The 12,708-nt window shown below is 46.8% G+C and overlaps 1 protein-coding gene across 1 annotated transcript in view; it reads left to right on the top strand.

Moving 5' to 3' along the window:
- The window catches only part of fastk (Fas-activated serine/threonine kinase), a 104,749-nt gene that overhangs the window by 56,189 nt on the left and 35,852 nt on the right, over positions 1 to 12,708 (top strand). The window contains exons 3-4 of the mRNA XM_041190616.1: positions 207 to 677; positions 1,886 to 2,034. Of these exons, the coding sequence (XP_041046550.1) occupies positions 207 to 677; positions 1,886 to 2,034 (620 nt within the window). The remainder of the gene's footprint in view (positions 1 to 206; positions 678 to 1,885; positions 2,035 to 12,708) is intronic.

The raw sequence follows: 12,708 nt of genomic DNA, 5'->3' as shown, positions 1-12,708 counted from the left end.
GTATTCTCTCTTTTTTGAAAAAAACTAAATTATGTTGATTTTTGTGTGTGTGTGTGGCCCAGGACTGATTTTCTCTTTGTATGAATGGCCCGTGATAAGAAAAGGGTTCCCCAGCCCTGCTTTAAAACCTGAAAGTAGCCAGAGAATAATTTGTTTTTGGCCCTTGTTCTATGTCAATCAAGTTTTCCTTCTCTTTGGGCTGCCAGGTCTTCCCAGTGATTCCAAGATTGTTCAGGTCCTGGAGGAGGAATCCCGAATCCGCCTCTCTCAGTTCAATCAGAAAGATATCTCCATGGTTTTCAGCAGCATCATGAAGCTACATCCATCCACCGAGCACCCATTGGTCGAAAGCTGTCTCGCTGGCCTCGAGAAGAACATTGAGAAGGAGCGTCATCCCCAGACTCTCTTCCTTTTGCTGTCCTACTATAAACTGAAGGCACAAGCACTGCAATCTGACAATTACAGCAGTGACCAGCTTCTCAACAACCGGAAGATCCTGCGATTAGTGAAGCACACACTGGGGCACGTCTCCAATGTGAGGGACCATGAGATGACTCTGCTGGATGAGATGTTGGCCACGTGTTGCCGGGAGACCAGTAATAAGTCCCTGGAGCTGATCTTCAGCTCTCAACTCTTCTATGAGAACAGGCAGGAAAAGTTCATCAGCAGCTTGGCAGGTAGGGTGCTGGGTAGGCTTTAGCTCATCAGTGTATCATAACTTGAGTATTGCTGGAAAAAGACATTTTGTCAAAGCTTTTCACCTTGCACTCATCAGGACAATCGCTGGAATACCAACATCAGGGGAAGCAACAACTGACAGTTACTAAACAAAATGAGTGACAACTTAATTCGCTGGTTCATCCTCAGGGCAATGCCTTGACCAATCAGAGTCAAGCTGCCTGGTTTAAATTTCAAACAGTGCTTGGCAGTGAACTGTCTGTCACCATTAACTGGTGCATTCTACTTGGCAATGCCTTTACTAATCAGAGTCCACTTGCCAACCAATCAGCACTCTCTTATACAGTATAAAGTTGTTGCTTCCCCAATACCAATACATTGGTATTCTTGCAATTGTCCTGATGAGTACAAGATGAAAAGCTCTGACAAAATGTCTTTTTTCAGCAAGACTCAAGTTCTTTCAACCAAACAACTTAATTGTATCATAACTGGTAAAAAAAAAATAGAAATATCTTAACTGGTAAAACACACATAGCATTTAATTCAGCATTGAGGCCCACCTTGTTGCCCTTCCATTAGTGACCCATGATCTTGTATGACTGCATCGAACTGCCTCTTAAGTTACACTGTAGAGTGAGTGCCCCCCCTACCAACCCAGTGACCATTCCACATATCCATCACTGTTTCTGCCCTTTCCTTGCCCTTGCTGATAATCTGATTTTACCCGATCACTTGAACCACATCAGTAACAAATCTCTCAGGCTTTTCTGCCTTTCCATCTCTGTGTCAGGGCTTCAGTTCTACTATTATTGGTCGCCCTTTGTTAGCTCACTCCATGCCTGACCCAAGGCAGAGAGCATCAGAAGCCTAGCCAGTTCTAAGGGGCTTTGCAGCTGGCCTTGGTTATGCCTTTTCATGACTTCAATGCTCATAACCTTCTCAGCGGAGGTCGCAGCATGAGATCAGGTGTGGGAGCCTGTTTATCCCACTGCCTATCCCAGGGCTGCTGAAGCTGTTTATCCCACTGCCTATCCCAGGGCTGCTGAAGCTGTTTATCCCACTGCCTATCCCAGGGCTGCTGAAGCTGTTTAGCCCACTGCCTATCCCATATGAATACTATGCCTATGTATGGCTAGTATCACCCCAAAGCCATTGAGCAAACAAGGATTTCCAGCCTCTTATGTGCGGATCTTTCTTTCTACTTTAGAGGAACTCCCAAAGAAAGTGGACAGCATCACCCCCTACACCATGGCACTCATTGCAAAGTATATTGCTCGTCATCGACTGCGTGAGACCAAGCTTCTGGACACAATTGCAGAGTTCCTCATCAAAAAGGGTGAATACTTGGACAGTAAGGTAATTGCTTGCAGCTTTTTTTTATTCATTCACGGGATGTGGGCTTCGCTGGCTGGGACAGCATTTATTGCCCATCTCTAATTGCCCTTGAGAAGGTGGTGGTGAACTGCCTTCTTGAGCTGCTGCAGTCCATGTGGTGTAGATACACCCACAGTGCTGTTAGGGAGGGAGTTCCAGGATTTTGACCCAGTGACAGTGAAGGAACGGTGATATATTTCCAAGTCAGGATGGTGAGTGGCTTGGAGGGGAACTTCCAGTTGGTGGTATTCCCATCTATCTGCTGCCCTTGTCCTTCTAGATGGCAGTGGTCATGGGTTTGGAACGTGCTGTGTAAGGAATAGTTAATTCCTACAATACATCTTGAAGATGGTACACACTGCTGCTGCTGTGTTTCAGTGGTGAAGAGAGTGAATGTTTGTGGATGTGGTGCCAATCAAGCAGACCGCTTTGTCCTGGATGGTGTCAAGCTTCTTGAGTGTTGTGGGAGCTGCACTGATCCAGGCCAGTGGGCAGTATTTCATCACACTCCTGACTTGTGGCTTGTAGATGGTGGACAGGCTTTGGGGGGTCAGGAGGTGAGTTACTCGCTACAGGATTCCTAGCCTCTGACCTGCTCTTGTAATAACAGTATTTATATGGCTAGTCCAGTTCAGTTTCTGGTCAATGGTAAACCCCCAGGATGTTGATAGTGGGGGATTCAGTGATGGTAATGCCATTGAACTTCAAGGGGCAATAGTTAGATTCTCTCTTGTTGGAGATGGTCATTGCCTGACACTTGTGTGGTGCACATGTCACTTGCCACTTGTCAGCCCAAGCCTGGATATTGTCCAGGTCTTGCTGCATTTGAACATGGACTGCTTCAGCATTTGAGGAGTCGCGAATGTTGCAATCATCAGTGAACATCCCCACTTCTGACCTTATGATGGAAGGAAAGTCATTGATGAAGCAGCTGAAGATGGTTGGGCCAAGGACACTATCCTGAGGAACTCCTGCAGTGATGTCCTGGAGCTGAGATAATTGACCTCCAATAACCACAACCAACTTCCTTCGTGCTAGGTATGAATCCAACCAGCAGAGAATTTTCCCCCGATTCCCATTGACTCCAGTTTTGCTAGGGCTCTTTGATGCCAAACTCGGTCAAATGTGGCCTTGATGTCAAGGGCAGTCACTCTCACCTCACATTGGGAGTTCAGCTCTTTTGTCCATGTTTGAATCAAGGCTGTAATGAGGTCAGGAGCTGAGTGGCCCTGGCGGAAACCAAACTGGGCATCACTGAGCAGAGTATTGCTAAGCAAGTGCTGCTTGATAGCACTGTTGATAACCCCTTCCATTACTTTACTGATGATTGAGAGTAGATTGATGGGGTGGTAATTGACCAGGTTAGATTTGTCCTGTATTTTGTGTAGGATATACCTGGGCAATTTTCCACATAACCGGGTAGATGCCGGTGTTGTAGCTGTACTGGAACAGCTTGGCTAGGGGCGCGGCAAGTTCTGGAGCACAAGGCTTCAGGACTATTGTCGGAATATTGTCAGGGCCCATAGTCTTTGCAGTATCCAGTGCCTTCAGCCATTTCTTGATATCACATGAAGTGAATTGAATTGGCTGAAGACTGGCATCTGTGATGCTGGGGTCCTCTAGAGGAGGCCGAAATGGGTCATCCAATTGGCTTTAGCCTTATCTTTTGCACTGATGTGCTGGACTCCCCCATCATTGAGGATGGGAATATTTGTGGAGTCTCCTCCCCCAGTGAATTGTTTACTTGTCCACCCCCTACATAACTGGATGTGGCAGGACTGCAGAGCATAGATCCGATTCCTTGGTTGTGGGATTGCTTAGCTCTGTCTTATCAGTTGCTGCTTATGCTGTTTGGCACACAAGTGGCCTGTGCTATAGCTTCACCAGGTTGACACCTCATCTTTAGGTATGCCTGGTGCTGCTCCTGACATACCCTCCTGCACTCTTCATTGAACCAGGATTGATCCCCTGGCTTGATGGTAATGGTAGAGTGAGGGATATGCCGGACCATGAGGTTATATATTGTATTTGAGTACAGTTCTGCTGCTGCTGATGGCCCACAGCACCTTATGGATGCCAAGTCTTGAGTTGCTAGATCTGTTTGAAATCTATCCCATTTAGCACAGTGGTAGTGCCACACAACACGATGGAGGGTATCCTGAATGTGAAGGCCTGACTTGTTCTCCACGATGGTTACTCCTACCGATACTGTCATGGACAGCTGCATCTGTGACAGGTAGGTTGGTGAGGATGAGGTCAAGTATGTTTTTCCCTCTTGTTGGTTCCCTCACCTCCTGCCGCAGACCCAGTCTAGCAGCTATGTCCTTTAGGACTCCTCCAGCCCAGTCAGTAGTGGTGCTATCAAGCTACCCTTGGTGATGGACATTGAAGTTCCCACCCAGAGTACATTCTGGGCTCTTGCCACTCTTAGTGCTTCCTCCAAGAGGTGTTCAACATGGCGTAGCACTGATTCATCAGCTGAGAGAGGATTAGAGTTAGCAGGAGGTTTGCTTGCCCATGGTTGACCTGATGCCGTGAGACTTCATCCGGTCTGGAGTCAATGTTTGTATATTCTATAGTAACGAAGATCAGGAAAGAAGGACCCTAGAGCAATTGATTCAAAAGGTTTAATTTAAAGGGATAAGCCATGTCAGGAGAGCGCAAAGCCGTGGTGTGCTCCTCGTGCTCCATGTGGGAAGCCGGGGACATTTCCAGTGCCTGGGACCAGCATGTGTGCAGGAAGTGTGTCCAGCTGCAGCTCCTGGAAGCTCGGGTTTCAGAGCTGGAACGGCGGCTGGGGACACAGTGGAGCATCTGTGAGTCTGAAAGCATCGTGGATAGCACATTTAGAGAGGTGGTCACACTGCAGATGAAGGGACTTGAAGGAAGGGAATGGGTGACCACCAGGCAATCCAAGAGAAACAGGCAGGTAGTTCCAGAGTCCCCAGGGGTCCCACTCACAAATCGGTATTCCATTTTGGAGGCTGATGAGGGCGCTGGTTCCTCCAGGGAGTGCAGACAGAGCCAAGCTTTTGGCACCACAAGCAGCCTGTCTGTACAGGAGGGGAGGAAGGGAGGAAGGGCAATAGTAATAGGGGATTCTATAGTCAGGGGAACAGATAGGCACTACTGTGGCCGTCAACGTGACTCCAGGATGGCGTGTTGCCTCCCTGATGCCAGGGCCCAGGATGTCACTGAACGGCTGCAGGGCATCCTGAAGAGGGAGGGTGATAAGGCAGAAGTCATGGTACATGTTGGTACCAATGACATAGGTAGAAAGAGGGATGAGGTCTTGCATCAAGAATTCAGGGAGTTAGGCAGTAGACTAAAAAGCAAGACCTCTCGGGTTGTAATCTCTGTATTACTCCCCGTGCCATGTGCTAGCGAGCTCAGAAATAGGAGAATAGCGCAGATAAATATGTGGCTAAAGAGTTGGTGCAGGAGGGAGGGTTTTAGATCCCTGGATCACTGGGACCGTTTCTGGGGAAGGTGGGACCTGTACAGGCGGGACGGTCTACATCTGAACCAGAGCGGGACTAACATCTTTGTGGGCAGGTTTGCTAGTGCTATTGGGAGGAGTTTAAACTAATTTGGCAGAGAGAGGGGACACAGAATGTTAGCAGAATAGGGAACCATCATAATACAGTAAAACAATCAAATCACAGAGTACAGCTGCATTAAGTTTCAAGGGAGTAAGGCAAGGCTGGATGGCCTCTACTTTAATGCCAGGAATATTACAGGTAAAACGGATGAGTTAAGGGTAAAGATTGACACGTGGCATTGTGATATAGTAGCCATCAATGAGTCGTGGTTGAGGGAAGGGCAGGATTGGCAGCTCAACATTCCGGGATATAGAATCTTCAGGTGAGACAGGGGCGGGGGTAAAAGAGGAGGTGTTGCATTATTAGTTGAGGAGTCAGTAACTACTCTAAGGAGAGATGATATCTTGGAGGGAGCATCGAATGAAGCTTTGTGGGTAGAGCTTAGGAATAAAAAAGGGGCAGCCACATTATTAGGTGTTTATTATAGACCCCCAGATAGTCAGTGGGAAATTGAGGAGCAAATATGTGCACAATTTGTGGAGCTGTGTAAAAACAATAACAATAGGGTAATTATATTAGATGATTTCAACTTTCCCAACATTAATTAGGATAGACATAGTGTTAAGGGCTTGGATGGAGTGGATTTCTTGAAATGTGTACAGGAGAACTTTTTAGGTCAATATGTAGAGGGTCCAACAAGGGACGGTGCATTGCTGGACCTAATTCTGGGGAATGAAGCCGGACAGGTGGCTGAGGTGGTGGTGGGGGAGCATTTTAGTGATAGTGACCACAACATGGTACAGTTTAAGTTTGTTATGGACAAAGAAATAGACAAGTTGCAAACAAATGTTTTGGATTGGGGGAGAGTGGATTTTAGTAAAATAAGGCAGGAACTGGCCAAGGTAGACTGGGAACAGTTACTTGTGGGAAATCTACAGAGGAGCAGTGGGGGTGTTCAGAAAGGAAATGGGGAGGGTACAGGCTCAACATGTTCCCTCTAGGGTGATAGGAAGGAGTAACAAGCCCAGAGAACCATGGATGACCAGAGATATTCAGGATACGATGAGATGGAAAAGAGAGGCTTTTAGCAGGTACAAGGGGAGCAAATCGGCAGAGGCATTAGTGGAGTACAGAAAGTGCAGGGTGGAGCTTAAGAGAGCAATTAGGAGAGCAAAGAGTGCATATGAGAAAGCTCTGGCTGATTAAAGTAGGGAAAATCCCAAGATATTCTATAAGTATATCAATGGAAAGAGGATACCCAGGGAAAGAGTAGGGCCCACAAGGGACCAAAGGGGTAATCTATGGGTGGAGCCAGAGGACATCGCTAGAGTGTTGACTGAATACTTCACATCCGTCTTCACCCAAGAGAATGAGGATGAAGGCATTGAACTCTGGGAGAGAGACTGCGAGGTTCTTAAGCAAATTGATATAGGGAGAGACAAGGTATTGGAGGTGTTGGCAGGCTTAAAAGTGGACAAATCTCCAGGTCTGGATGATTTGTGTCCCAGAATGCTGAGGGAGGCAAGGGAGGAGATTGGAGGGGCTCTGACCCGAATTTTTAATTCCTCTCTGGCCACGTGGGAGGTGCCAGAGGACTGGAGAACAGCTAATGTGGTTCCGCTATTTAAGAAGGGTTGTAGAGATAAGCCAGGGAACTACAGGCCAGTGAGTCTCACGTCAGTGGTAGGGAAACTATTGGAGAAAATTCTGAAGGAGAGAATCTATCTCCACTTGGAGAGGCAAGGTTTGATCAGGGATAGTCAGCATGGCTTTGTCAGAGAGAGGTCATGCCTAACAAATTTGATTGAATTTTTTGAGGAGATGACCAGGTGTGTAGATGAGGATAGTGCAGTTGATGTAGTTTATATGGATTTCAGCAAAGCCTTTGACAAGGTCCCACATGGGAGACTTATAAAGAAGGCAAATGCACATGGGATACAGGGTAATTTGATAAGGTGGATTCAAAATTGGCTTAGTTGTAGGAGACAGAGGGTGATGACAGAAGGATGCTTTAGTGACTGGAAGCGAGTGTCCAGTGGTGTACCACAGGGATCTGTGCTGAGTCCCCTATTATTTGTCATTTATATAAATGACATAGTTGACTCATGTGGGGGGTAGGATTAGTAAATTTGCGGATGACACAAAGATTGACTGGGTGGTTAACAATGAGGTTGAGTGTCTTGGGCTACAGGAAGATATAGATGGGATGGTCAAATGGGCAGATAAGTGGCAGATGGAATTTAACCCTGAAAAGTGTGAGGTGATACACTTTGGAAGGAGTAATTTGACAAGGAAGTATTCAATGAACGGCATGACACTAGGAAGTTCTGAGAAACAAAGGGACCTTGGAGTGTGTGTCCATAGATCTCTGAAGGCGGAGGGGCATGTTAGTGGGGTGGTGAAAAAGGCATATGGGACACTTGTCTTTATCAATTGAGGCATAGATTACAAAAGTAGTGAGGTCCTGTTGGAGTTGTACAAACATTGGTGAGGCCACAGCTGGAGTACTGTGTGCAGTTCTGGTCTCCACATTATAGGAAGGATGTGATTGCACTGGAGAGGGTGCAGAGGAGATTCACCAGGATGTTGCCTGGGATGAAACATTTAAGTTATGAAGAGAGGTTGGATAGACTTGGGTTGTTTTGGCTGGAGCAGAGAAGACTGAGGGGTGACCTGATCGAGGTGTACAAGATTATGAGGGGCATGGACAGGGTGGATAGGGAGCAGCTGTTCCCCTTAGTTGAAGGGTCATCACGAGGGGGCATAAGTTCAAGGTGAGAGGCAGGAGGTTTAGGGGGGATGTGAGGAAAACCTTTTTCACCCAGAGGGTGGTGACGTCTGGAATGCGCTGCCTGGGAGGGTGGTGGAGGCGGGTTGCTTCACATCTTTTAAAAAGTACCTGGATGAGCACTTGGCACATCATAACATTCCAGGCTATGGGCCAAGTGCTGGTAGATGGCATTAGGTAGGTCGGTCAGGTGTCTCACTTGTGTCGGCACAGACTCATTGGGCCGATGGGTCTCTTTTGCACTGAGAGATTCTGTGAATGTTGAGGACACCCTCCTGACTGTATCCCACTGTGCTGCCACCTCTGCTGGGCCTGTCCTGCCAGTGGGACAGGACATACCCAGGGATGGTGATGGTGGTGTCTGGGACATTATCTGTAAGGTATGATTCTGTGAGGATGACTATGTCAGGCTGTTGCTTGGCCAGTCTGTGAGACAGCTCTCCCAATTTTGGCACAAGCCCCCAGGGTCAACAGGGCTGAGTTTGCCGTTCTCTTCTTCGATGCCCTGATCGATGCCGGGCGGCCTGTCTAGTTTCATCCCTTTTTTTATGACTTTGAAGCGGTTTGATACACCTGAGTGTCTGGCTTGGCCAGTTAAGAATCAACCACATTGCTTTGGGTCTGGAGTCACGTGTAGGCCAGACCAGGTAAGGACGGCAGATTTCCTTCCCTAAAGGACATTAGTGACCCAGATGGGTTTTTACAACAATCGACAATGGTTTCATGATCATTAGACTTTTAATCCCAGATTTTTATTGTTCTTATTGCCGCGGTGGGTTTTGGACCCAGGTCCTCAGTGCATTACCCTGGGTCTCAGGATTATTAGTGCAGCGACAATACCACTACCCCATCACCTCTCCCCCACTTCTTTACTATAACAGAATACACCCTCTGTAGCTTCGCAGTTTGACGGGTTGTAGTCAGTATTGATTGAAGGGATTTGGAGAAAAATGAAACAATAACTTGCATTCATGTAGTACCTTTAACGCAATATTATCCCAAAGCAGTTACCATAGAAGCCTTATTATGCAAAGTTTGGCAGCTGTTTGCATAAAGCGATGTTCAGATGTCTAAAGCTTGGTCAAAAAGATTAAGGAACGTCTTAGAGGAGAGAGAGTTGGAGAGGTTTCAGGAGAAAGCCATCCAGACTGCAGGGCCTGGACAGCTGAAGGTGCTGCCGGCAATGCTGAAATAATTAAAATCAGGGATGCTCAAGAAGCCAGAGTTAGAGGAGTGCAGATATCATGGAGGGTTCAGAGGCTGGAGGATATTACAGAGGTGGGGAGGGCAAGACCATGGAAGAATTGGAACACAAGGATAAGAGTTTTAAAATCAATATGTTGCATAACCAGGAGCCGGTGTAGGACAGAGAACACAGGGCTGAACACGGGGACTTGGTGCAAGTTAGGCTACAGACAGCAGGGTTTTGGATGGCCTCAAGTTTCCAGTAGATAGAATATGGGAGTTTGCCCAAGAGTGGGTTGGAATTGTTCCATTTAGTGGCTCAGATGTGGGTTTCAGCAGCAGATCAGCTGAGGTAAGGATAGAGTCAGGAGGTGTTACAGAGGAAATAGGTGACCTTAGTGATGGAGAGAGAATATGGTGAGAAGCTCATCTCGGGGCCTAATAGGACACCAAGGTTGGGAACAGTCTGATTCAGCCTCAGTTGCCAAAGAGAGGGATAGAGTCACTGCCTAGGGAATGGAGTTTGTAGCAGATCTGAAGACAATGGCTTTGGTCTTCCCAATATCTAATTGGAGGAGGTTTCTGCACATCCAGTGCTGGATGCTTAACAAGTAGTCTGACACTTGAGAGATAATGGAGAATTTGAGGGAGATGGTGGTGAGGTTGAGCTGAGTGTCATCACCTGGTGTGGAAATTGATGCTATGTTTTTAGATGATGTCACTGAGAGGCAGCTCGTAAAGTGGAAATAGGTGACCAAGGATAGATCAACTGGAAACACTATTGAAGAGTCCAGGAGGGTGACTCCACGGAGGGATCTAGAGATAGGGAGGGTGACCCCATGGAGGGATCCGGAGATAGGGAAGGTGATTCCACGGAGGGATCCGGAGATAGGGAGGGTGACTCCACAGAGGGATCCGGAGATAGGGAGGGTGACTCCACGGAGGGATCCGGAGATAGGGAGGGTGACTCCACGGAGGGATCCGGAGTTTGGGAGGGTGACTCCACGGAGGGATCCGGAGATAGGGAGGGTGATCCCACGGAGGGATCCGGAGATAGGGAGGGTGACTCCATGGAGGGATCCGGAGATAGGGAGGGTGATCCCACGGAGGGATCCGGAGATAGGGAGGGTGACTCCACGGAGGGATCCGGAGATAGGGAGGGTGACCCCACGGAGGGATCCGGAGATAGGGAGGGTGATCCCACGGAGGGATCCGGAGATAGGGAGGGTGATCCCACGGAGGGATCCGGAGATAGGGAGGGTGATCCCACGGAGGGATCCGGAGATAGGGAGGGTGATCCCACAGAGGGATCCATATTTACAGGGGGTCTTGGGGTTTGTGTAAATATACACTGGAATTATATAAAGGACGTCCATAGTAGGGTTAATGTTTACAGGGGGTTTCAGGGAGTGTGAAATAGAGGTTTAACCTGTGGGTGTGTCTTAATTGGATTAAAGCCATCTACTCTGGACGCTTTGATGTGTACTAGTTTTGATATAAGAACTAGGAGCAGGAGTAGGCAATTCAGCCCATCGAGCCTGCCCCACCATTCAATACAATCATGGCTGATCTCATTTCGGCCTCAACTCCAATTTCCGCCCTCTCCCCATAACCTTTTAACCCATTAAAATCTGTCTATCTCCTCCTTAAATTTATTCAGCGTCCCAGCATCCACTGCTCTCTGAGCTGGTGAATTCCACAGATTCACGACCCTTTGGGAAAAGTAATTCCTCCTCATCCCTGATTTAAATCTACCACCCCTTAACCTAAAACTATGGCCTTTCGTTCTAGAATGCCCCACAAGGGGAAACATCCACTCCACGTCTACTTTGTCTATCCCCTTTAGCATCTTATATACCTCAATTAGATCTCCTTTCATCCTTCTAAACTCGAGTGAGTATAAACCTAAACTGTTCAATCTCTCCTCATAAGATAAGCCCCGCATCTCTGGAATCAATCTAGTCAACCCCCTCTGAACCACCTCCAATTCAACTACATCGTTCCTCAAGTAAAGGGACCAAAACTGTGCACAGTACTCCAGGTGCAGTCTCACCAATACCTTGTACAGTTACAACAACACTTCCCTATTTTTATACTCTATTCCTTTAGCAATAAATGCCAAAATTCCATTTGCCTTCTTATTACCTGCTGTACCTGTGTACTAGCTTTCAGTGATTCATTCACAAGGACTCCCAGATCCCTCTGCACTGAAGCATTCTGAAGTTTCTCTCCATTTAAATAATAAGTCGCTCTTTATTCTTCCGAACAAAATGAATAACCTCACACTTATCCAAGTTAAACTCCATCTGCCAAATTTTGGCCTGTTCACCTAACCTGTCCATATCCATTTGTAAATTTCTTATTTCTTCATCACAACTTACTTTCCCACCTATTTTGGTGTCATCTGCAAATATAGCTATAGTACCTTCTATCCCTGAATCCAAGTCATTAACATAGATTGTAAATAGTTGGGGCCCAAGGACCGAACCCTGTGGCACCCCACTAGTTACAGCTTGCCATCCAGAAAAAGACCCATTTATCCCGACTCTCTGCTTCCTGTTGGTTAGGCAATCCTCTATCCAAGCTAATATATTACCCTAACTCCACATGATCTTATCTTGTATATTAATATTTTGTGCAGCACCTTATCAAAGGCCTTCTGGAAGTCCAGATGTTCTACATCTACAGGATCCCCATTATCCACTTTGCTTGTCACATCTTCAAAGAACTCTAGCAAATTAGTCAAACATTATTTACTCTTCATAAAACCATGCTGACTCTGTTGGATTGCATTTTGACTTTCCAAATGCCCCATTACTACTTCTTTAATAATAGATTCCAACAATTTCCCAATGGTAGATGTTAAACTAACTGGTCTATAGTTTCTTACTTTCTGTCTCCACTCCCCCCTTTTTGAATAAGAGCATTATATTAGCATTTTTCCAATCCACTGGAACCTTTCCAGAATCCAGGGAATTTTGGAATATTTTAGCCAATGCATCCACTATCTCTGCTGTCACTTCCTTTAAGACCCTGGGATGTAGGCCATCAGGTCCTGGGGCTTGTCACCCGTTAATCCCAATAGTTTGCTCAGTACTTTTTCTCTAGTGATGGTGATTGTTCTAAGTTCCTCCTTCTCTA

The sequence above is a fragment of the Carcharodon carcharias genome, chromosome 6, assembly GCF_017639515.1.
Source record: "Carcharodon carcharias isolate sCarCar2 chromosome 6, sCarCar2.pri, whole genome shotgun sequence".
Lineage (NCBI taxonomy): Eukaryota > Metazoa > Chordata > Chondrichthyes > Lamniformes > Lamnidae > Carcharodon > Carcharodon carcharias.
This window is presented reverse-complemented; position numbering and strand designations above follow the sequence as displayed.